A 24,176-nucleotide genomic window follows, 5' to 3' on the forward strand; every position below is an offset into this window, starting at 1 on the left:
AACCCTTTCAGTAGGAACATTCAAGTTTTATAATTATTCAGGTTGTCTTCTGAAGCAAGCATGTGTTCTATCAGGTTTGGCATGAACAGTCTCTCTTGAAACAAGGACATTGGCTCCTTCCTCTTTCATCTCTCTTCTGACTGAATAGATGTGTCTTCACTCAGTAAACTAATATGATATATGTATGTTAATTGTGAGCCAGGACTTCTTAAAATGAAAAATGAATGACGGTAGACATTTAGCTCAACTCAGGAAGTTTATAGCCTTCCGTAAGAGACTGAATAAGCTATCCCCTCCCCATAAGTCCAAAGACATTTTTGAAAATACGTTAATCTCAGGGGATTTTAATCATTTATCTTTCAGGTAACCTTTTCTTAACCAAGTTAAGAGGACTTTTCAAAATAGTATGGGAGAAAATAAAATACTTGTGCCAACGCTATGATTAACATTTGTTGTGTTACACGTTGCCGTAAATGTCACATTACTAAATCTAATTTATGATTCCAAGCAACTCTGTGATATAAATTCTATTATTTTTGAGATGAAAAAAATAACAGAAGCTAAATAAGGTTAAGTGACTGGCTCAAGGTTTGTAGAGCAAAGTTGCAGAAACCATCAGCCTCACTCCAGAAGCCAGAAGCAACACAGAATTATGGTTATGGTCCCAAGCTGTGAAGTTACACTGCTTGGTTTCAAATGCTAACTTGGCTACTTCTCAGGTATGTAACTTTGGGCACATTGATTAACATTTCAGCACCTCAGTAAACTAATGGGTAAAATGGGGCAGGTAATAATTCCATTAGACCTTAAGAGGTTATTAATAGAATTAAATGAGAGCCTATACTAAAGTGTTTGGAATAGTGCCTACAGCTTGTAAGCACTCCAAAACATTAGCTATTTCTACATCATGCTTCAGTAATATGGGAGACATGACAGCTTCATTCTTACAATAGTGCTCATAAATTTGACAGAGTAATGATCCTTGGTTGAAAATCAAATGATTATATTCATGCCAATTATTTTATAATGGGAAAGTTTTTGTTTACTAAAATTGTATTATATATTCCTATTATTTTTAGTACAAATCACTACTTATTTATCAAGATAAATTAGAAAAAAAGGATAAAATATTAGACACATACAAGACCTTTGTGAGAAGTCTAATTGTATCTTTTGTTGGTTTTCCCTCCCACATGTCCAGGATCAAATGAACTCTCTTATTCTGGATTGCTAAGGCATTGGGCAAAGAATCCGGTGGGGCCACAGTTGAGGACTCTTCCTACAAGAGTGCACCTCCGTACACAGAATGTTACACATGCATCTTTTACATACTCATCCTTAAACTGTTTATCTGGCACATCGACAGGCAGCTGGTGGAACAAATAGGAAATCCTGGGAAGCACATTCATTTTTAAAGTGTTAATGCGCCCAATCCAAGAGACAGTAATGTGCTTCCATCCGTTAAGATCCCCTTTAATGTTTCAGATTGGAGGGCCATAATTTAAATGAAATGCATTATCCAACCTGGAAGGTATTCCACATCCTAAATATTTAATTGATTTCTCCATCAGGGGAAGATGAGACTACACAATAAGCAGATTCTGTCTATATCTAAGGGTCCGATTAATAGCATCTCTAATTTAGGGTAATTTAGGAGTTTACAACTTATAAAATGGCTATTTCTTCCACATTTCTCCCAAAGTACCAAGAGGATTGTGTCTGGATTAATTGCAAACAGCAGACAATCCACTGTGTATAATGAAAGCCCAGAGTCAGCATCATCAGCCATGCACCCATAATTTGAGATCTCCTCTGAATATTTTTCACCAGGGGCTTCACATCCAATGTAGATTGAAGTGGCAAAGGAGAAAAGTTGTAATTGTTACATCTCCCTACTTAAAAAGTTTAACCAGTCAAGTTTATTCCTGCTGATTTTTACTTAGTTGGGTCTTAGCTAACTGAGTGAGGAAGATAAATCAGGTTACTTGCAGATTTTCCTAATGGTGCAAAGTTTGGCACCCTGAGGACTGTGGAAATGTCTATTACTACACTTGTAAAGAAAAGAAGTGGAACAAGACTGTGGGTGGCTGGATCCATATGTGTGATTTATTACCCCTGAATCCACTTAGTCATTTCCGGATAAGCACTTAAGTGCCAAAAGTTTATGGTCATTTTCAGTTTAAGAAAAGAACAGGGCACATCTTAACATAAGAAACAGATATGTTATCTGAAGACATCTGTGTTTTCCTTCCGAGTTTACTGCAAACTGTTAAGATTTGATTTTATAAATGTAAAAGTAGCATTGAACTTCACCCGAATGTCTTCTGATTTTGTCAGTCTCTTGCGATTCTACTTCTTTTTTATAGGAAAAATATCTGGATATTCTATGTTAAACCTTATTTTGGGGTTTGAAATCTGAGAAGTACATTTAAAAATTAATGGAATATCAAGTGTATAATTTTTATGTGAAATGTACATTTTCTGTTGCAGTTTTTCTGTGTCTTCTTGAAGAAGTTCTTTGTAGATAGCTTAATTTTTGTTCAAATACAAATTAGAATCAATTTTCTAGGGAAAAATAATCAGTATAGCTCCTGTATTCCACAACAAAGAAAATACATTTGTAGACATATTCTGGAAATTTAAATCCCTCAACGCTCTTTTGAGCAAGTCCAAGGAGATTTGAAGACTGACATTTTGTACTTTGTGATTCCCAAGAGGCAGATGCATGATCATCTTTACTGAGGTTTGTTCCTGTCCCTGCTGAATTAATATGCATTTTCGTTAACTAATCTTGAAACAACAGGAATAAAGTTTATCCAGGTCTTTTATACCTCAGAGAACAAAACAAATACTACAAATCTTTAGAGAGAAAGGATATACAAAAGGGCTTGAGGTGAATATTTCAAAGCAAATACTCTTTAAATGATGTGCAAATTATTTCAGCTCTTGAGCATGATTTATGAAAGGGGATTAGCCCACTGAAATAAGAACCAAGTTTAAACTGTTGGGTTTCAAAGTCAAAGATGAGAAGTGGTTACAAGGGAAGGAAGGAGAAAGGCTACGATAATTTAGAGGAGGGATTTGTTTTAGTTTTTCCCCTTTTACAGACTCACCTTAAGTGTCATGGACTGCTGTTCTTAACTGCAGAAAAAAATATTGAATTGCTCCTCTAATTTTCTACAAAGTTAAGAGTGCAATAATTAGGGAATGATATTAGAATTTATATTTCGGCAACAAGATCTCTACTTGCCAGGGGAAAAATGTAATCACAAACTGAAATGGTGAAAACAAAGCTGGAAAAGATAACTTATCCCAGGGTGCTGCATCAGCAAACATTGTTTTTAGTTCACAAGTCATATCTGTAATAACACAACATAAGTTATAATATTCCAAACTGCTCTTCAGGTAATAGTTAAAAGCTTCTTGTAAGACTTACGAAAATGACTGCTTTTGTGTAATTGTAAAGATTATTAAGTGAGCTCACTTCTTATGATTCCATCATGAGCAACCATTCTGGAAGGTAAAGGAAATTTTAATGATCCCACTCACATGTGATTAATATCTAACGCTTCTTGACTATACTTCTGGATTCTGTTCAATAAAAATGAGTTAAGCAAAATTTCTATGGGTTTTCAGCCAAGCCCTCCTGTGGAAATCATTTATGCTCAATTTAAAAATAAGGCATGGAACCTCAATAACAGACCCAGGTACTGACTAGGAAAAGAAAAAGATTAATTATTCTTATGTAAGCTGTCCTGGAGAAATAAAGCTATGTAAGTGAAGTGAATCCAGGCACTACTAAAATTTTAAGGTAACTTTTCAATCTGTCTCATTACTATCCAACACATTTTTAAAGGCTACCTATTTCAGGGCATATTTTAGAGGAAGATTCGTATTGAGTAAATGTTGATCATTTGTCCATTTCAGTTTGCATTTCATAGAATTAAAAAAAGATTGACCTGGGAAAATGACCTTTTATTTCAGAAGTAGTAATTATTACTTCTTCCCAGTGAGTGAAACCTCACACAACCATAAGGGAGAATCAGAATTTATTTTTCTATCCTCATTTTTAATAACTGAATAGTAAGCCTGCTTTTGTTTTCCTTGCAATTTTTCTAAAACAATCTGACCAACATGCGGCCTGGTGGGGCCTTGATTATTTTGGCAGGCACAGCAGATAAGCTTCTTCCATGAACAAAATAGCTATGTCATAGCCTGCCCAGAATCAGGACATCTAACTTGAAAGATGAATAGGAAACAAATTCAGGTACTAAAGAAAAACAACAGCAAAGTCATTTGAGCAAATATTGGTATTCTTGCTTTTAGAGAAAGTGGTACAAAAAAAGGCTGCACGGGGGATGATATATTCACAGGAGTCTCAAATGGAACAGGAAGGGTAAACAGAAATTCAGATGGACTTTGCATATCGGTATATCCAGGGAATTAGTGGATTATTTCCAGGGAATTTCTTGCAGCTTTGGTTCTTGTCTGTTAGTTTAGGTGAGGGCAGTTTACTCTTTTTGAAAAATCTGCCATTGTTATTGTTGTTTTCTGGCTAGAATTGTTGACTTTTTGAAATAGGAAGTCCAGAATTCATGACTTAGATGTTGCACAGGCAAAAAGTTACACAGGAAATATAAGTCTGGTTCTGTCTCAATTTGTCTTTTAATCACAGGTTGAAATACATACCATAATAGATATTCTCCATCCCAAATCATGCATGTTCACATCAAAGCCAATATGATAATTATGTGTTGGATTATTTTACACAAAGGCAGACTAGACAAATTTTTTATAAAAGTAGGTTTTTTTAAAAAAAAGATTTATTTTTTATTTAATGCTAGAGAAATATTTCATCTACTGGTTTACTCTCCAGATGGCCACAAGGGATAGGGTTGGGCCAGGCTGAAGCCAAGTACCAGGAGCTTTTTCTGGGTCTCCCACATGGGTGACAGGGACCCAAACACTTGGGCCATCTTCTGCTGCTATCTCAGGCAATTAGCAGGGAGCTGGATTAGAAGTGGAGAACATAGGATTCAAACCAGTGTCTATATGGGATGCTGGCATCACAAGCAGTAGGTTCCACCAGCTACACCACAAGGCCAGCTCCCATAAGCAGGTCTTTTCAAAATCCCAAGGCCAGTCTTGATTTAGGATTTTTAAAAACCTATTTGGAGGACCGGCACTGCAGCTCACTAGGCTAACCTTCCACCTGTGGCGCCGGCACCCCAGGTTCTAGTCCTGGTCAGGGCACCGGATTCTGTCCCAGTTGCTCCTCTTCCAGTCCAGCTCTCTGCTGTGGCCCTGGAGGGCAGTGGAGGATAGCCCAAGTGCTTGGGCCCGGCACCCACATGGGAGACCAGGAGGAAGCACTTGGCTCCTGGCTTCAGATTAGCGCAGTTTGCTGGCTGCAACGCGCCAGCCATAGCTGCCACTTGGGGGGTGAACCAATGGAAAAAGGAAGACCTTTCTCTCTCTCTCTCTCTCTCTCTCTCTCTCTCTCACTGTCTAACTCTGCCTGTCCAAAAAAAAAAAAAAAAAAAAAAGATAAAAACTTTTTTGGATAAAATTTTTTTCTCATATCCTAACGTGCTTCTCAGAGTTGAATGTGCATATGACTCATCCATTAAAATGCACATTCAGTTCTCTAGGTTAGGGGGAGACCTTGGTGTCCTTATTTTCTAACAATCTCCCAGGACATATTGTTGATGGTGGTCCATAGACCACACTTAGAGTAGCAAGACTCCAGTAGTTTCCTTAATCTTAATGAGACAAAGAATGCAAGGTCTGCTGATCTCCTTGGCATTCTGATGTTTCCTCCAAACCACAGAAGCAATGGGTATCTGAGAACTGCCAAGAATCCTTCCAATATCTGTCAAGAAAATCTATCAATATCACCTCAGAAATTTCTGCTACCTTTTCCCTTTTCGCATTGCAGCATACACTCCTTAGTCCATTGTAATTGTCTCCTAGTTTATCTACTCACATCTGATCAGTAATTTTTTACGCTACATATATTTTGCCATTTCCCACATTTCCCCCTGAATTATTACTCTAAACATCAGATCTGTTAATGTTTCCTGCCTACTTAAAAATTTTTCACTAGGCTCCCTTGACTAGGAGTACAGAAGTTCCTTAGCATTCCACCAAAGACCTTTGCCAACCCTCACTGTTCATTTCCAACCTGATTTCTAGTTGTTGCCCCAAGGTTTTATGTATTCCCAGTTCACTAATCTATTGCTGTTCTACAAACACTTTGGACTGCCAGGCTCGCTCTTTCCTGTCCTAATACGTATCCATTTCTTTGCCATTCTTTTCTCCATCTGTAACATTCCCACAGTTCTCCTGCAGCGCTACACTCCAAGAACATTGCATTCCTCTTTACTGGCTGCCTTCCCTCTCCTGGCTCCCTTCTCCTAGTCTCTACCTGTGTGTTCAGGGATCACTTCTAAATATGTTAATGTGCTCTCAAATCTTTGTCTCAAGGACTGCTAAACTAAAACACCACCAAAAGTTCAGGGTCTCACAATTCAGCCTTTCTGAAACTTTAACCTTCATGCATAAACTCTAGAATCTAAAGTTCTTTAGTGTTCTCCTGTCATTCGCTTAGTCATTTGTGTCCTCACTGACTCAGACATTTAGTATTGAACTTCATCATGCCTCAGTCAGTTTTAGTTAATGGGGGTTGGAAGGGGGTGATCCTCAGAAGGTCATAGTTTATATTTTACATACATTCATAGTCTATTGGACCAGGGTGAACCAGGTTTAAGCAACTGACTGAAGTCCTGGTCAGCTAGGACTACCTTTCCCAGGTATAATGATCTTTGATAGAATGTACACAGTGGACATCCAGGCATGCTGGCAGCCTGTCAATGGACTATTTTTTGATGAGAGGAAATGATTAAAATCTTCAGGTTCACTTTTTAGAAGGGGTTCTATGTCCATGTGGTTTGATAATTTTAATTCAGTCAACAAAAGCTATCTCCTTATCACCTTTTGGTTTATTATATTGGTGTGGTTCTAATATATATATATAACATATTATATACATATAATTTATAGGCCTATCACATAGATATCTATATTATGTAGATATATAAAATATTAAGATTAAACAAAATATTTGGTTATAACTGACATTGCATCAAAATTTTACCATTATATTATTTTGCTATTTTATAAAAGAATGGGAAATGCAGATGAAACTGAGGTTTACTCTCTAGAGATTGCCATTAATATCAGGTTGACCCACAAGAATGGCAAAACAAAGCATTTATTCCACCATGACACTCAGAACCTTTAAGAAAGCTAAAGGTAAAAGCATATATGATGTTCTGAAGTGGTCACAAAGATATCAACAAATTAACCCTTTGGTAAATTATCCATTTGTTTATATTCCATATTTTATTAATTCTATAGCTAATGTGTAGTCTTGCCATGTTTCTAAAGACAGAAACTGGTGGATATGTAACAGATAAGTAAAAGTTATAACTATTTAACATGAGTTCTTGCATATGGAAATCATTCTATCTAATATTTAATCTATAAATATCTTTAATATCTTTTAGATCCAGTAGATGTATTATCTTTATATGTAATACATGTATTCTTTCAAAATCATATATATGTATTTATATTATTTTATTATATATAGAAATATCCATTACATTTATCTGGAACTTGAATTTAGGAAACTTAAGAAACCTGTCCAAAGCATATAGCTGTATATCCCAACAGTAAGAATTGTTCTTAAATTTTCTGACTCTCAGACTCAAATTATTTATACAACCACGTACAACTTCTTGATGAGGGTACTGAGGGCCAAAACTTGCATAACTTTTTTGTTAAACTGGATAAGTAAAATGACCTTAGAGAAAATTATTCCTAGGGCAGGCAGTTGGTGCAGCATTTAAGTCTTTGCTTGGGACACGCATATCCCATATTGGAGTGTCTGATTGGTCCTGGTAACTGTGCTTCAGATGCACCTTCCTGACATTGTGCACCTGGGGAGGCAGCACATGATATATCAAGTGCTGCCATTCACTTGGAAGACCTGGATTGAGTTCTGGACTCCTGGCTTCAGCTGGCCTTCTCTAGCTCTCTGGGCATTTGCAGAGTAAACCAGTGGATGGAAGCTCTGTCTGTGTGTCTCCCTATATCTCTGCCTCTCAAATGAAATAAAAATACATAAAATTTAAAACAAGAAAATTATTCTCAAAGTCTTCGAATCAAAATTACTATTATTCTTTCTGTATATTACAAAATCTTTTTCTTTAAGTACCTCCAATAGAACCTTGAAAATTCCAAGTCAAAGTCCATTGAAGAACCTCAAAAATAAATATGAACCAAATAATTCTTTCATATAAAATAGGGTGCTATAATGGATGACAGAAATATTGGGAGATATGGCTGAAAATATCTGAAAGGATGTTAGATTAGTCAAAAGAAGACTTGGGCTTAAAGATAAAAGTCATATAGTGATGTATACAAAGAATTATAAATACTATTTTCCTGGAACATAAACTGTGTGTCACAGAGTTGTGGGAAAGCACTGGGAAAGAGAGCACAGGCCATGAAAAGCTTTCAATAGAAGATTGTGGATTTGTGCCTTCCAATGCAGTCAGTTCATTATACATTGTTCTTAACCTTGGACTTCAGTTTTGGAGGATGCCATATCTGAAGGCAAGGTCTCAGTCCTCTATGTATATACTTCAAAATGTTTTCGGAAAAATGAAATAAAAACATAATAGATATTTTCCATCAACTTTTTGGAGACCCCTATTTTTGATTTGGTCATGGCATCTTCTATTTTGCGACTCTTTTTAACATTTATTTTATTTATTTGTAAGGCAGAATTACACAGAAAGAGGGAGAGCTAGCTAGCTAGCTAGAGATGTTCTATCTGCTGGTTCACTTCACACATGGCTACCAGAGCCAGGGTTAAGCCAGGCTGAACCCAGGAGCCAGGAACCGCATTTAGGTCTCCCATGTGTGTGACAGTGGCCCAAGTACTTGAGTCATCTTACGCTGCTTTCCTGAACACATAATCACGGAGCAGGATCAGAAGTGAAGCAGCTAGGACTTAAATCAGTGCCCAAATGGGATGCTGGTATCTCAGGTGGCAGCTTAACCCACTGCACCAAAATGGGGCATATTTATTTACATTAAGGAAATTGAATGGTATGAATACTTGGTTTAATGTATTATTAAATAATCAAAAAAGATGAATTGATAAACTGAATTACTTTTCGCAAGTCATCATAAGCCATTTGTTGAAGGAAGCTAAGACTCTTAATGTCACAGATCACAGAGGAATAAATTTGGTTGGAAATGTACTAATTTGAAATACATCACATACTTTTTGGTGAAAGGAATACCTGCTTTTACTCACATGAGTGTGGACTGTACTATGACTAATAAGAAATAAACATGTTTCAAGAAAATCTCAAAAATTTTATATGTTTATGATTAAACATTCCCCTTAATATAGGCTCATTTGGGGCAGCCAAATAAATGTTCTAAAAAACAAATTGCTTTCTTTCAGGTTTTCAAAGAAAAGTAGTATAACTCTGATGCCTCAGAAACAAAAAAGAGTAAACAAAATAAATCTGTATAGAAAGAGGTGATCATTTATGTTCAAAACGATTTTTTCTACACTTTAATTTGCTGTAATCATGTCATAAGTAAATGTTTATCAGAGGCACTTCAAACTGTACATGACAAGAATGAATGAATATTTTAAGTATCTGATTTTATAAGAAAATATGAATATATACCCCTTCTAACATCATGGAATAAATGGAGGAGGAGGTTTCAGAGGAGATCAAAGAGCATTGTTTCATTTGTTTACAATCACAATATTGTATTAATGCCAAGGAAATAGTGTTCAAGAATTAGAGGATAGAGCCCTCTGGATCTGACCTATTATTGAAAGAAAGATGCCACCTGACCCAATGAAATCAGAAATTGATTAAATGTAGTTCATCTTAGGGGAATATGGTCACGATGTTACTGCCAGGGTCAGAATGAAGATGGGGTGATCTAGTGCCTGAGTGCTGACAGGGTTACATAGAGTTTCAGAGTCACTGATGCTACAAGATACATGACAATGGAGACCCACAGGTCAGAGGGCAAGATCAATTCCTTAGTTGGGAAAAAGAGATTTATCAGAACATTTCTTTGCTCAGCTCATAACTAGGTCTTCTTATCAAATGATTCATTGAGAACTGAATGTTCTGGAGAGATCTGCAATCTATGAGTCCCAGGAAAGTTGAGATTGCTGCTAACTATATCAGGAGCACATGTCAGAACAGTGGTTGGGGTCACACAGGGCCACAGTGCAGCTCTGGGACCTTCATGAATTTGCTGTTTTGAGACATTAATTTGGATACCTGAGAACCAATGAGTGTCTGATCTTTACAATTTTTCTCTCATGAGGTTTAAATCCTCCTGCTTAAAAACATAAATTTTCATCAATAATTTTCCACTGTTTTTAACTACTGAAATATCTTGAAATAAAGAAATTCCTTGATATGTGGAAGAAAGAATTTACATTCAATTATTCCTTAAATATTGTCTGTATATAACATATAAACAAAGTAAAATGAAATGATTTATTTTTACATCTTAATTCAATAGTTTAATTTTTTCATGTGGACATTGAATTAAACTGGTGACAGATTGGTAATATTTTGGACAAAAAAATCAGACTGTTTGACCATCTTACCCAAATCAGCAATCTCTGTTCCCCTGACAACAGGGTAATCCATAATGTTCAATATAATCGTTATGACTTTGTTTTTGTTTCCAGGTAAGAACTGTTGTGCTTCCAAAAAACGAGATATTCTTTATATGTACAATTTAATATTGCTTTCATTTTCTTGGCAGATGGCTTATTCATCTTATTATTTTCATGCATTGGCAGGATTAGGTTCTTTTATACAGATTCTTAACAAGAAGAAACTTTATAATCTGTATTGATATGAGTCTCCAGAACAGGTCTCACAGTATGTGTTTTAAACAATTACTAATTACATGTTTGTCCAAGAAACTGGTATGGCTTTTCCATTTTGGACAACAATAAACATCTTACAAGTTCTCTTAATCACACAGTTGCCAGCAAGGTCACAATGGTCACAAGAAAAATATGTATTCGTTTACTGTGGAAAAGGAGAAAAACAATGAGCTATCAAAGTTTTCTTAAGGAGTCCTTATTGAAACACATATTCAGAAAATTTATTTTTAAAAACTTTAGTTTCAGTTGGAAAATAGTATAGTCCTTTATTGAATCATGCACGTAGGCACTGTCTAATTTTGTATGTATTTACTCCTGTCTTCATCGGCAAATGTTCAAACATACTGAAAAGATGACACAATAGCGTTGCAATCACTTTTACGTGCACCACCTAGATTCCTCAAATGTTAACCTGTGGGACAATGCCAAACAGTGTGTGTCATTACACACATTTCTTATGAGGAACAGCTACCTTGCTGAGAAACCGCACCCCCCACCCCCTTCTATCCTTCTCTCTAACTAAGTCTTCTAGTTTAAAGTCTCCCACTCCTTCCCAGCCACCACTGGGGTTTTCAAGGTTCAGGAGGCTCTTAGTCGAAGTCCTTCTGAGACTCCTAATTGCTTTGGTAAAGTTGGTGTGGGAGTGAGGGTGGATGAAATGGGGATTCAGATAGAAAGCAATGCTACTGGTGGGTCTTAGCTCTTGGGGTCAGAGGAGTAGCAAATTCAGTAACAGCTGTTCCCTATAAACAGCATTCTAAATGGTCAGAGAAGGTTCAAGTGTGGTTCTGAGGCCCAGTACATGGTTTCCTTGTGAAAACGTGTTAAGGTCTAAACAATCAATTAAACTGGATTTGGAGAATATAATCTACTTACAGTTGTGACTGGCCAGTATAATAATTATTTACATTAGTACAAAAAGCTACTGCCTTATCTATCAAATTTGTATTCACTGGTCATGATCAAGATTATTTTGCAGAGACTTTGCTTTGATCAAGGATAGCATTAAATGTCTACAGCACTGTTATCTTCTACATTATGTAAGTATATCAATTCAAGTTTTCCATTTCTATCATTTTCCCTGTAACTACACCACACACATCATTTAGAGTATATGAAATACATATCTAAATACTTCTAGGATTTCACTCAAAACATGTTTTTTTAAAAAAGATTATTTATTTGAGAGGCAGAGTTACAGAGAGAGGGTTCCTCCATCTGCTGGTTCATTCTGCAAATGGCTGCAATGGCTGGAGCCAGGAGCCTCCTCCAGGTCTCCCACGTGGGTACAGGCACCCAAGCACTTGGTCCATCTTCCACCGCCTCCCCAAGCCATTAGCAGAGAGCTGGATTGGAAGAGGAGCAATCAGGACATGAACTAGCGCCCATATGGATGCTGGTGCTGCAGAGGCTCAACCGACTATGCTGCAGTGCCAGACCCTGCACATTTTTTTTTTTTTGATAACATAATCACAACACAGCTAAAGGGAAATCTATTGTGTTTTAACTTCATTGTTCGAACTCACGTTTGTTTGGGGGTGCACTTATTTACAAATACTCAAAGTGTCAATTTTATACACAAATTATCCAAGTTCTCCAAACTCATGGAGTTAAAAGACCAGTTGATGTTAGGCATGAGATTTACAAATACTGAAACATTATTCAATAAAAAATACTTTTTCAAAACTTGAAAATACAAATGAGTGAAGACAAGAATTTCAGATGTGTACTTGTACTATTTGTTAACAAAACTAAGAAATATATGCATGGGTGAATAAACTAGAGCTTTGTGTAAAAGAATAATGAATGGCTAGATGTAGAAGCCTATCCATCAACTAGAACTTCTTAATGACATGCTCTTCCTGGCACAGAGGAATCAAGAGCATCTCTTGGCTCCTTTGTACTCTCCTGGTACGCTGCTCCACAGAATGCCCTGGCTGCCATTTTCACCTGGGGAAGCGCCAGGGGAAAGACCAGCTGCTGCTTATATTTAGATTTTTGCAGCTATGACTCCCTTATCCAATTCTGGCTCCCTTCCCCTACTCTCTATACAATAAGGGAGTAAGATGTTAAGTAGCAACTCCCTTCTCCAGTCTTCCATCAGACATCACCCTTGGCTCATGGTCTATTCTGGTGCCATCTGCATGGGGACAAAGATCATCATAAGAGCTCCTATCATTGAGTGCCTGCTGTGTGCTAGGTATTCGCATCTCTAAATTCAAATTCTCACACAAACCTGTAATTATGCTATTGGACCCATTTTTACAGATCTTTAAAGTAAAGCTCAGAGAAAAACTTCTCCAAGCTTATCTGATGCAAGGTTTATATTTGAGCCTTTCCTCTTTTGTATTTTATATTCGAGTGCTTCCTCTTTCTACTGTCAGTGGCCGATTCTTATTCCTGCAGAAATATGTTAGCATCTTCTTTGATTGACTCTCGACTTTCCTTGCAGAGCTCCCCAGAGAGCTGCCCTCACACTCTCATCCCAGGCTGGTGTCCTGAATTTCCCACAGTGACTTGGCCCTTACATTAAATTTTCTGGCTTCTTCTCTGTTAGACTCAACTGATATCTTAAAATATCTGATTAGTACTTAATAGTGTTGGCAGGTTAGAATCATATTTTAAAATGGAAAGTATATTTAAACACAACTTTCTGAATCTTACTCATTGAAAGAACATATTTTTCCCATGTTACCCAGACAAACTGGACAAGGAAATGACCACCTGTTAGCTGCTAATGATGTTCACATGCCTTTTAAAAAAGTAATTCTGGCTTTATCTGCATACAATCTTGGCGACAAAACTCGTGGGAACATCAAGGGCACAGGAAGCCAAAGGCAGCAAACTGACGATAAAGTTTGTGCTCAGACTATTAATAAGGAAGAGGATACTGTGAATCTCTGATTCCACATAATTATTTAATCTCCAGAGGGTGAGATAAAACTGAATGCATGTTTTAAGAAACCTAAGTTTGGGTGTTCAAATCCAGGAGTGAGATCAGAGAGGAGTTTCACACAGGGTATTTCCTAACTGAAAAAAAATATTTTAAAAGGCATAAAATATAAAATACGCCAATAACTATTTCAAACACATAGTCCAATTTGATATTGTGTGGGAGGGTCAATCATTATGTGTTTCAAATTAAACTGAATACATACATACTGAATGTACTTGATTCAAAGGAATACATGGGTATTAACTGTGCTATGTTACAAAAATATATACCAGTCCTAAAAAAGGCTCACAACTATGCATATCCATCAAGGTACAGAAAAGAACCCTTTTCTAAAATTAGGGTTGCAGGAAAGATTAAATTATTACTTTGAATAGTGAAAGTTCAAATAGAACATTAGATTTTAATTATTTTTACTAATAATTTTTTGGGTTCCAATTTAAATTTACTGATTACTATGAATCTTATTTTTGGTTTTTATGTTTTAAATCTACAGATTTTGCTTTCAATGTAATAGTCTAATCGAGTCCAAAGTTGATATGAATGATTTACCTTTATTTTTTTCATTATGGTATAATGGTTAAAACCAGTCTCTAAAATCAGATTACATGGATTTGAAAGATGTCTCTACAAATTGTATTTGTGTAAGTTACTTTAATTCTCGGTGCTTCAGTTTTCTTACTTGTAAGAGAAGGCTAATGATAGTACTAACCTCACAGGATTGGTGAGAGGATTAAACGAATCTAAATGAATCCATATAAACTAAGTGTTTAGAACAATCCTTGGTATATGGTATGTACTCAGTAATTTACATTATTATTTTTCAAATATTTCATTAACTTTAAAAATATTATTTGAAAGACATAAGGAGACAGATAGGCAGAGGGAGAGTTCTTTTATCCACTGGTTCAATCCCCCAAATGCCAGCAATAACTGAGGTTGAGCCAAGCAGAGTCAGGAACCTGGAACTCAATCTTACTCTCCCACAAGTGGCAAGGATTCGGATCTTTGAGCCATCACCTGCTAATTCTCAGGATGCACATCAGCAGGAAGCTGGAACTGAAGTGGAACTGGGACTCAAACGCGGACACTTCCAAAGGGGATGCAGTCGTCCCAATTAGTGACTTCACTTTTGAGTCAAATGACCTTTTCATAGTTATTGTTAATTTTTAACTTTCAACTAAAAAGTGGATATGAGGACATTATACCTAATATTGTACCTCTCACTTTAAAATTAGGTACACATTCAGTAAGTAGAATAAATCATATGTCTCTTCCCTTATCTTTAATCAGGACTGAATTATTAAAAGTAAAGCAGTATCTTCTCTAATAAAAAATAAATTCTAAAGAGAAGTAGTTGGTATGCCATCTGTAGGATGCTTTTTTCCAATTGTATTCTCCAACTTTTAAAGTGATTATTTCTCGGCCGGCGCCGCGGCTCAATAGGCTAATCCTATGCCTGCGGTGTCGGCACCCCGGGTTCTAGTCCCGGTTGGGGCACTGGTTCTGCCCTGGTTGCTCTTCTTCCAGTCCAGCTCTCTGCTGTGGCCCCGGAGGGCAGTGGAGGATGGCCCAAGTGCTTGGGCCCTGCACCCACATGGGAGACCAGGAGGAAGCACCTGGCTCCTGGCCTTGGATCGGGTCAGCGCACTGGCTGTAGCAGCCATTTGGGGGGTGAAACAACGGAAAAAGGAAGACCTTTCTCTCTGTCTCTCTCTCTCTAACTCTGCCTGTCAAAAAATAAATAAATAAGTAAAGTGATTATTTCTTAATACATAATCCACTGGCCTCAATGTTTCTCACACACATTCTCCAGGACTTTATTTTCTCCATAGCATCAGACTTTAGAAGCACATGTCAGGTCCTCCTCCCAAGGGCAATTAAGATTACTGCCTCTAGTCATGGCGTCACCCATCTTTTTATGTCTATTACAAATGTTTATATAAAATCATTACATATATAACTCATAACCAAATTCTAATTATGAAAGCTTAATTATGAAAGCACATATATTCATCTAGCATAAATACTTATTTACAAGTACATGCATGTATATTTTATTAGTAGCCTTTCTTCACTTCCTGTGTTGTCCTGAAATTTAAAAAGCTAGGATATAACTATACTAATCTTTGGTTGAACAAAAGGTGATTCAGAAGACTAGGGATAGATAGAAGATCCAAGAAAGTTACTATAATTTTAAGCCATTGGCAAATTTATTTTTTATCTGATTTAAAAGATGTTTACATATTGTTTCAGGAGGTTGAGATTCAAATCAAATCTGTAAGATACATGTGATATGTTTTAAAAACTTGCTTTTATTAAGGGAGAAGCAGATTGGGAAAAGGTTAAAAATGATAGTCAAAATCACTTTGTAAGTGGTGATCTTGGTTCTTTTTCTCTATATTCAGTTCTTTTGGAGAATTAAAACTGAGGTGATCTTGTTTTCTATCACCCCAGAACATGCAGTTCTAATTCCTTCTGGTTATAAGTGTGGATAGCTGAATGTCTTGTTAGTTTAAGTTGGCCAACTGTAGTGGTCATTCATATCTTCTACTGTACGAAATCAAATAGCATTCCAAAGTTTGGAGGTGCTTGACATTTCTCACTCTCAAAATCAATCACCGGTCTCAACATCATGGCTTTTACTCAGAGATTCAGAGGTTTGCTGTTAGCAGAGACTATGACCTTGGAACAATTCTTTTCTCAAAAGGCATTAACAACAATGATTTGAGCAAAGTGCCCAGACTGCCCTCCAGTGCAAGAATCCCTGGCCAGGAAATGGCTACAAATCTCCCATGAGTTGTAAGAGTTTGGCTTAAATCTCATTTCAATGCATTTATATTTCATAAGCACTGCATTTAGAAAAAGTTAAAATGAGCAAGCCTAAGAAAATACTCACTTAAGGATTTTCTGTGCTCTGGTTTCTGTTCTTTTATGTCACAATCGTGGTGACTTAGCAATTCAGTACTGCAGGATCTCTGAATTTTGAATAATTCCAGGTTTCTTGACGGAGAACTTGGATTCTTTGGCTGGAAACAACAAACAATTAGACTGAATAATTTTAATAGAAAGAGAAAATTCACCAAGTAGTTGTGTGGTGTATCTTGATGTTAGATGTAAGGGGAGGTTTGATATCAGACAGTTATTTGGAGATTAGGCCTCTGTGCTAGGCTGAACATCCAGATTTAATGATAGATAATATATGTACATGGTACCTACTAAATGCATTATTCCAAGTCCTCTATAGACATTAACTTAATTATCATAGAAATCCTATGTAGTAGGTGGTATTGCTATTTATTTATTTTTATTTTACAGAGGGGAGAGAGGGAGAGAGGGAGGGAGAGACAGAGAAAGAGAGAGAGAGAGAAAAATCTTCCACCAACTGGGTTCAATCCTAAAATGCACACAACAGCTGGGTGCCAAAGGCAGGGGCCCAGATCTCTTACATGGGTGATAGAAATTCAGCTACTTGAGGTAGAATAGCTATCTCCCAGAGTCTGTGTTAGCAGGAAGTTAAAATCAGAGGCTAAAAGTTGAGCCCAGGAACCCTGATGTGGGCTCCAGATATGATAATTGCCATCTTAACTGGTAGGCTGAATGCCTACCCCTTGTATTATCATTATTATTATTATTATTTCTATCATTATTTACCAGATGAAACTGAGTCCCAAAGTAATTTACCTCAGTCCATACAGCTAGGAAATAATAAACCAGAGCTTAAATTCAGGCAGACTACTCCCAGATAGTTATCTGTGTATGTACATACATGTATAAGGGACTATATTGATGAATCAACTCACTGTATTTTTAAAATTTTTATTCCTGAAATCATAATGAAAGACTGTAATCAAATATCAACACACACAATAAATATTGTATTTTCCTATTTTATAGTTATTGAAAACACTTAAGAATATTTTTCCTTAAGATTTTACAATATCAATGTCCTAAAATTAGGTGTTTAGTCTAAGCCAGTATAAAATGAGTAGTGTTAAATAAATTTGAGTCATTTTTAAAACATGTTCTAAATATGTGTGATTTAGGATAATTTCATTAAATTCTAGATACATAATTTTCCAGAAAAGAAGAATCTAGCATAGCTAGAAGAACAATAAAAATCAGTACAAAGGATTATTATTTACTGGTATTATAACAGTGAGCATGGTCTTAAACACATTGATATTTATTTTCAAGAATATGTATTGCAAACTGCATAAACTGAAAATGTAAAAAGTCAGTAGTTATTAAGCGCTTGTGTGCTTTTTACAGCTTCTAGTAAATGAATGTCCATGTTATTTCAGAAAAAAATAAAAGAATGTATTACATTTTGAAAGAAAGAAATTAAATGGCACTTAGTGACATAAATCCTATTTGCTGAAAAGGTTTTTAGTGAACTCTACTTAAACTTAAAAGAACTTAATGTTGCTGAGTCCATAGGATGCATTAAAATGCATCTGTGTTATATGCCTGAGCAACAAGATTAAATGATTACATTTTAATTAATAAAGATAACAGGCAAAACAAATACATACCAATCTGTCAATTGCATTTTTGATAGCATGGAACCAATCCAATATGATGAAGTCAATATCTGACTGAAGAAGGAATTCATTTCCCGATAATGTTGTGATCTGAAAAAGAAAGTCCAACAGGTAAAGAAACTATGTGAAACAAGATCTTTGACATTTATAAATACATGTCCTTTTAAAAAATATGGTTTAATACACTGAAATATTTCTTGTATTCCAGTAATTGTCTTTCTGGGAACTGGGAGGTTGGGATCATTTTGAACTGCTCTCTATAAACTGTTTTTTTCATGTCATAACAAATACATTATTGTTTTAATATTAGAACGATTAGCTCAGAGTAGGGCCAAAGCTGAATTACTCCAACTTAAGGAGTTATGACCAGGAAGTCAGAGTAACACAGACAGTACACACTTAAGTTAGAACCCACAAGAAAAATGCACTTCGGTGTCTCAGAATTCATTCTGAGCTTTGGACTCTTTTCTGTTTGTCTTTTCAAATCTAATAGTATCTCTATATTTGATTCCCTTTTATGGAAGGCTCTAAAATGGATTATTTACCAAAGAGACTAATGCAGACTTTTCTAAAAGGTCGTTCAGATGAATAACATTTGGCTATTTCTACTGTCCTATCAGAAATACCTATAGGAAAGTAATAAAGGGCCAATTTCCCCATGAAGGGAGTATCTCGGAATAAAAGTTAATTTACATATTTGAACCTCTCACGGAATGTATTTATCAAATGAGCATCAAATTTTCCGACTCTCATTACTGTTAAGTAGTTGGCAGTGATTGCCATGTAACTATACATTTTTCATTACAGAGAATCTTTTTTTGCTCCAGAATAAGAGACAGGGATATGACCTTATAGAATCAGAGCAATGCTCTTGGTTTCACACATGAAAGTCTACTTAGAAACAATTCCATTAGGGTGGGTGTGGACAGGCTTTCTGTATGAGGCTATCAATCTGAACTGTGAAGATTTTCCCTTTGTATTATTGACTTCTTGTTGCAAAAGGATGATGAACACTTCCTGACTACTGTCACACATCAAGCAAGGCTTCACAGGTTTAGACGACTGACATTTCAAAATATTCAACAAGGAGCCAGTCACCTCTTTCCAGCCTTACTTGCTCTAACCAGGAGGCAAACACTGAAATGTGGCACAGGTTCAAAGCATCAAAAATCATGCTTCAGACCATTTCCCTAACTCTATCATTAAAGTGACAATTATTACCCACTCTGAAGGTTGATTCTTATGGCAAAATGTAATGACAATGATCTTGAAGGTTTTAAGAAATCTTCGATAATACATGTGCATATATATTCATTTGTCATTTATTTTCAGAAATCTCTAAAGAGGTGTAATATTTCTCAGCACTACAATGCCATCATTCTTGAATGAGATGCATTCCAATACTAAGTTCAATCTCTGTAACTGTAAGGAGAGGAACTGACCAAAGTGTGTGCAATTATAGAGCGAAAGATTGCAAAATAATAGCATTTAACTATCTACACGAGAATTTGACATATCAGTCTCTCTCTCTCTCTCTCTCTCTCTTTCTCTCTTGTTTTTTATTTTCTTTTAATAAAACTGCATGTTAGATTTGTGATGACTCAAAACAGTCCTCTGTTTTATGTATCCAGTAAAAGACAGCTAAAGCTGATGTTTGCCTAATTATCTGAACACTACTGCCATGTTCTTTACTTACATAAAGTTCCAAATATTTACTTTATAAAGTGTTGTCTCTGAAATAATCATCTAAAAATATAAGGTCACTCCAAACTAATACAAGAAAAACAGTAATGTCCTCAACCTCTACCTTCATCTTAATCTAAATATTGTAATTATGAATGTATTAAATAATACCACAATTTGTTAACATACACAAGAAAAACGAATTAGCCCAAGCACAATGTACGATCTAATATGTTTCTCTGCCAGTATAAATAAACCATTATTAAAATTATAAAAAGGAACAATATTTTAAAAGCACACAAGAAACAAACATAATTAGATTTACTGTATTCTGAAGGCTTACAAAGGAGCCAACATAGTTCAGTTTTCAGCCTAGTAAATTCAAGCAGTGATAAAATATAAATATTTCTGCAGTCTACTTGCATTTTTGGTGCATGAAATGCAATGCAAAGGGGATCTTTCACTGCTAAAACAACAAAAAGCAAAATACATTTTAAAGTTTCTTTGCCCAAATATATTGCAGCATTAATCATACATAATCAGTGATTTACAAATTTATTTTTGGAAGCTGGATCAGAGAGCTACATGAATGCCATTCATTCAAAATGTAATATCAGAGAGATACAGTTCACATCCTTCCCTCTGTCTTCCCACCAATCTTTTGAGTTCCTCGGCAGTCTGCAGAAGTCTGCTACTGCTCTCTACAGTTTAAATGCATCCACTTCTTAATTACAGTCAGTAATTGACTTTGTTCTGCTCCGTATCAGTCACTCTCAGGAAGCAGTTTCGGAATCTTTCACTGGTAAAGCCCATTTAATTCAGGTTTCTCAGTCTACCTTTTTATATCATGTGATTGGGATTTCTGATAAATGGCTTGCTGAATTATATTTGCACTTCGAACAACTGAATTTTTAACATTCCTGTGGGAAAATACATCAGTAACAAATGTTAGTTTGGACTAAATTTGGAATGAGTATCTCTTGATGACAAGAGCGATGAAGAACTAATAACAGATATGAGGATTTTATATTAAGCCATGATAATGTACTCTTTCTATATCATGATTTGCCTGTGTAACTTACACTGGAGTAGGAAGTGAAGGAGAAATATACAGAAAACATGGTGGGTTTAGTTTTGAGCTTCTGGTCTCCATTTTGCTGAGATCACTTTAAGCAAAAGAAATCCCCATTTCTATCATGTTATACATTTTTAAAGTTTGTTATTTGTTTATTTGAAGGGCATACACATACAAACACACACACACACACACACACAGAGAAAGAGATAAAGAGAGAGAAAGAGAGTGAGAAAGAGAGAGAGAGACAAAGAGAGCTCCAATCTGTTGGTTCACTTCCCAAAATTCCATGGCTGGGATAGCGGTGCCATGAATGCAATCCACATGTCCCACATAGGTGGCAGAAACCCAATTATGTGGGCTATCACCTCTGTCTCTTAGAATCTGCATTAGCTGGAAATGTGAGTCAAGGGCTAGAGCCAGGGGAATTAAACCAAGTCATTCCAATGAGGCATTTTAACTGCAATGGTAACTACATATTCCTACAAGGTAGTATTTGAAGGGATGTATTAGGGTACCAAACAGTCCTCATGATTGTGCTGGTGTTGTCAATATGAATATATTTAAGTACATGTCTGGGAAAATTTGTGTCAACTTTTTCACACTAATAAGGGGTCTATTTGAATTCTTGCTGGTAACAAATTTATGTTCAGGAAATTATATAAGCATGTCTACTGAATAATATGCAAAATAGACAAATTTCATAAGGTTTTTGGGAATTAATTCAACAATAATCTTCCCTGGAGTCTGGAAACTTGGTTTGTGTCCTTGTGGTTCCTTTAAAGACAGAGGCACAAGAATATGCAAACTCTACTCTCTACTTATAAAACATGAAGAGGGCAGAAATTAAGTGGAGTATTATTATGCTAATTTAAAACATCTTAAAAGTTTTAAGGAGTAGTGTTTTTATTTACTTAAGTATTGTACTTTTCAATATTACCAATTAAGTGCCATCCTTATCAATATTTATTCTGGCAATGAGATTTCATAGAGATAGATTTTAATTTAAATGAGAAATTAATATATAGAATGGCTTTTATACTATTAACTTTTTCATATTTTGGCTTAGAGTAGAAACTAGAATTAGTCATTGCCAGTCTTTTATAAATAATAATCAAATGAATATGCTGATGACTAATGGATAACTTTATGCTGTAGGTAACACAGCATCAGCAAAACATATTTGATGGTTTAAAATTGTCAGCTACTTCCCTTCCAGTTGAGCTCAAATACACATGGGGAGATGACCAAAGATGCAAGAGATGATGAGTGATATTTATCTCCTCCTTTTTTGATACTACTACTCTTCAGACTTCAGACAAAAAGCCCAGAAATAATTCCACCTTCAGGCCACAGAAAGGACATGTTCATAACTGAACACCCTCTAATCATCAACAATGAGTGAGGAAGCAGCCATTAGGTACAAAGCACATCACTAGAAGCTGGGGATATGCAGCCCCACTCTCAAAATTCCCAATCTGTTTGGATAAATAGGACATATGCATATAAAAATGAATAACAGTACAAAATGGCTTACTCTATATCCCCACGTGAGTGACACAGACAGTGCTCATGTCAAGATTTCAGAGGGAGTAATTACTGCAGAGACATTTACATCATGGAATTATGCATAAACTTGGTCACGATATGTGATTCTTTAAAGGTTGATTGTATCAGAACTTTAGTATATTAAGGATATGAATACCACCACTTGGTATGCAAAGTGATATCAGCTTTAATGATCTCAAAGCACATAATAAACATTCTCCAAATGCAGCTTCCCTCCCCTATCATAAAGTAATTTTGCAAATGAAGAAAATGAAGCAAATGAGGAAAATGAGAATGCCATTCTATCAAATTGGCATCATTTTAAATGATAGAATTAAGAGATTACAAAGATCTTGATTTCTAGTTCACCAGTTCTCAGCAAACAGTTATATATAGTGAAGGGCTGTGTGTAGGGGGGGAGGGGGACAAGCACCATGATGACATTGTCTCAATTTTAAAATTTGGAATATTGACTTCAGACAAAGTTTGTTTCTTTGTTGTTGTGCTAAAGATAGCACAATTTAAAAGATCACTCAAAATCAAAATCCTCACTCATATTTTTCTTTTTTTTTTCCCATTACCGTTCTTTTACCTTGAATACATATATGTAAGTTGGGATATTCAAAAACTCCTTCCAATTCTACAAAGGATTAAAACAATCGTACATTTGGCCGCATATTTTTCACATTTTGCTTAGACTAAGTCTCATACTAAGAATCTAAGGAGGGGTTATTTAATCTCAATGAAGTTAAGCTACACACAGAAAAATACACAATAAAATATGCCACCCACATAAATAGCCTTAAAGCATGTTAAATGATGTGCCTACAGTGTCACTACAAATAAGTGGATAAAAGGAAGAGAATTAGATTCCTATTATGTTGGGAAACAATTAGGACTTGGTGATGAAATCATTGCAATGAACTAAATAAAAATAAAAAAGTAGTATCAAAGTATACTAAATTTACTTGAAGTAAATATGAATTACTTTTGTGATAGTAACTTTGGTTATGTATTTTTGAAGACTTATGAGCATAAAATACAGATACATATTTTGGCTACATCATAATGAGTTATCACAATCTAAAACTGTAACAATAGTGCTTAGAAATCCCCACAGCTTTACATTTTTTTAATCTGGCATCACACTCCACATTTGACATAGCTGATCAAATGAAGGTTGTCATGGTTATACTAATAGTTAAATTACTTGGTCTCAAAGGTGTTTATGACTACCAAAGAAATTATATTATCAAGCTGCATGTCTGTCTCAAATTACAGTCTGGCTTGAGTAATTCCCAACATTTCTCTCCATGTGCAGAGCAAAGTTAGCATAAAACTGGGGGTAAAATATCAGTG

The 24,176-nt window shown here is 35.7% G+C and overlaps 1 protein-coding gene across 2 annotated transcripts in view; it reads right to left on the bottom strand.

Annotated features, from left to right (window-relative positions):
• The window catches only part of ARHGAP15 (Rho GTPase activating protein 15), a 662,169-nt gene that overhangs the window by 322,887 nt on the left and 315,106 nt on the right, over positions 1 to 24,176 (bottom strand). For both annotated transcript variants that reach the window (XM_017342824.3, XM_051849585.2), the window contains exons 7-8: positions 18,503 to 18,601; positions 16,867 to 16,996 (exon numbers count right to left, since the gene is read on the bottom strand). In XM_017342824.3, the coding sequence (XP_017198313.1) occupies positions 16,867 to 16,996; positions 18,503 to 18,601 (229 nt within the window). The remainder of the gene's footprint in view (positions 1 to 16,866; positions 16,997 to 18,502; positions 18,602 to 24,176) is intronic.

The sequence above is a fragment of the Oryctolagus cuniculus genome, chromosome 3 (genome assembly GCF_964237555.1).
Source record: "Oryctolagus cuniculus chromosome 3, mOryCun1.1, whole genome shotgun sequence".
Classification (NCBI taxonomy): domain Eukaryota; kingdom Metazoa; phylum Chordata; class Mammalia; order Lagomorpha; family Leporidae; genus Oryctolagus; species Oryctolagus cuniculus.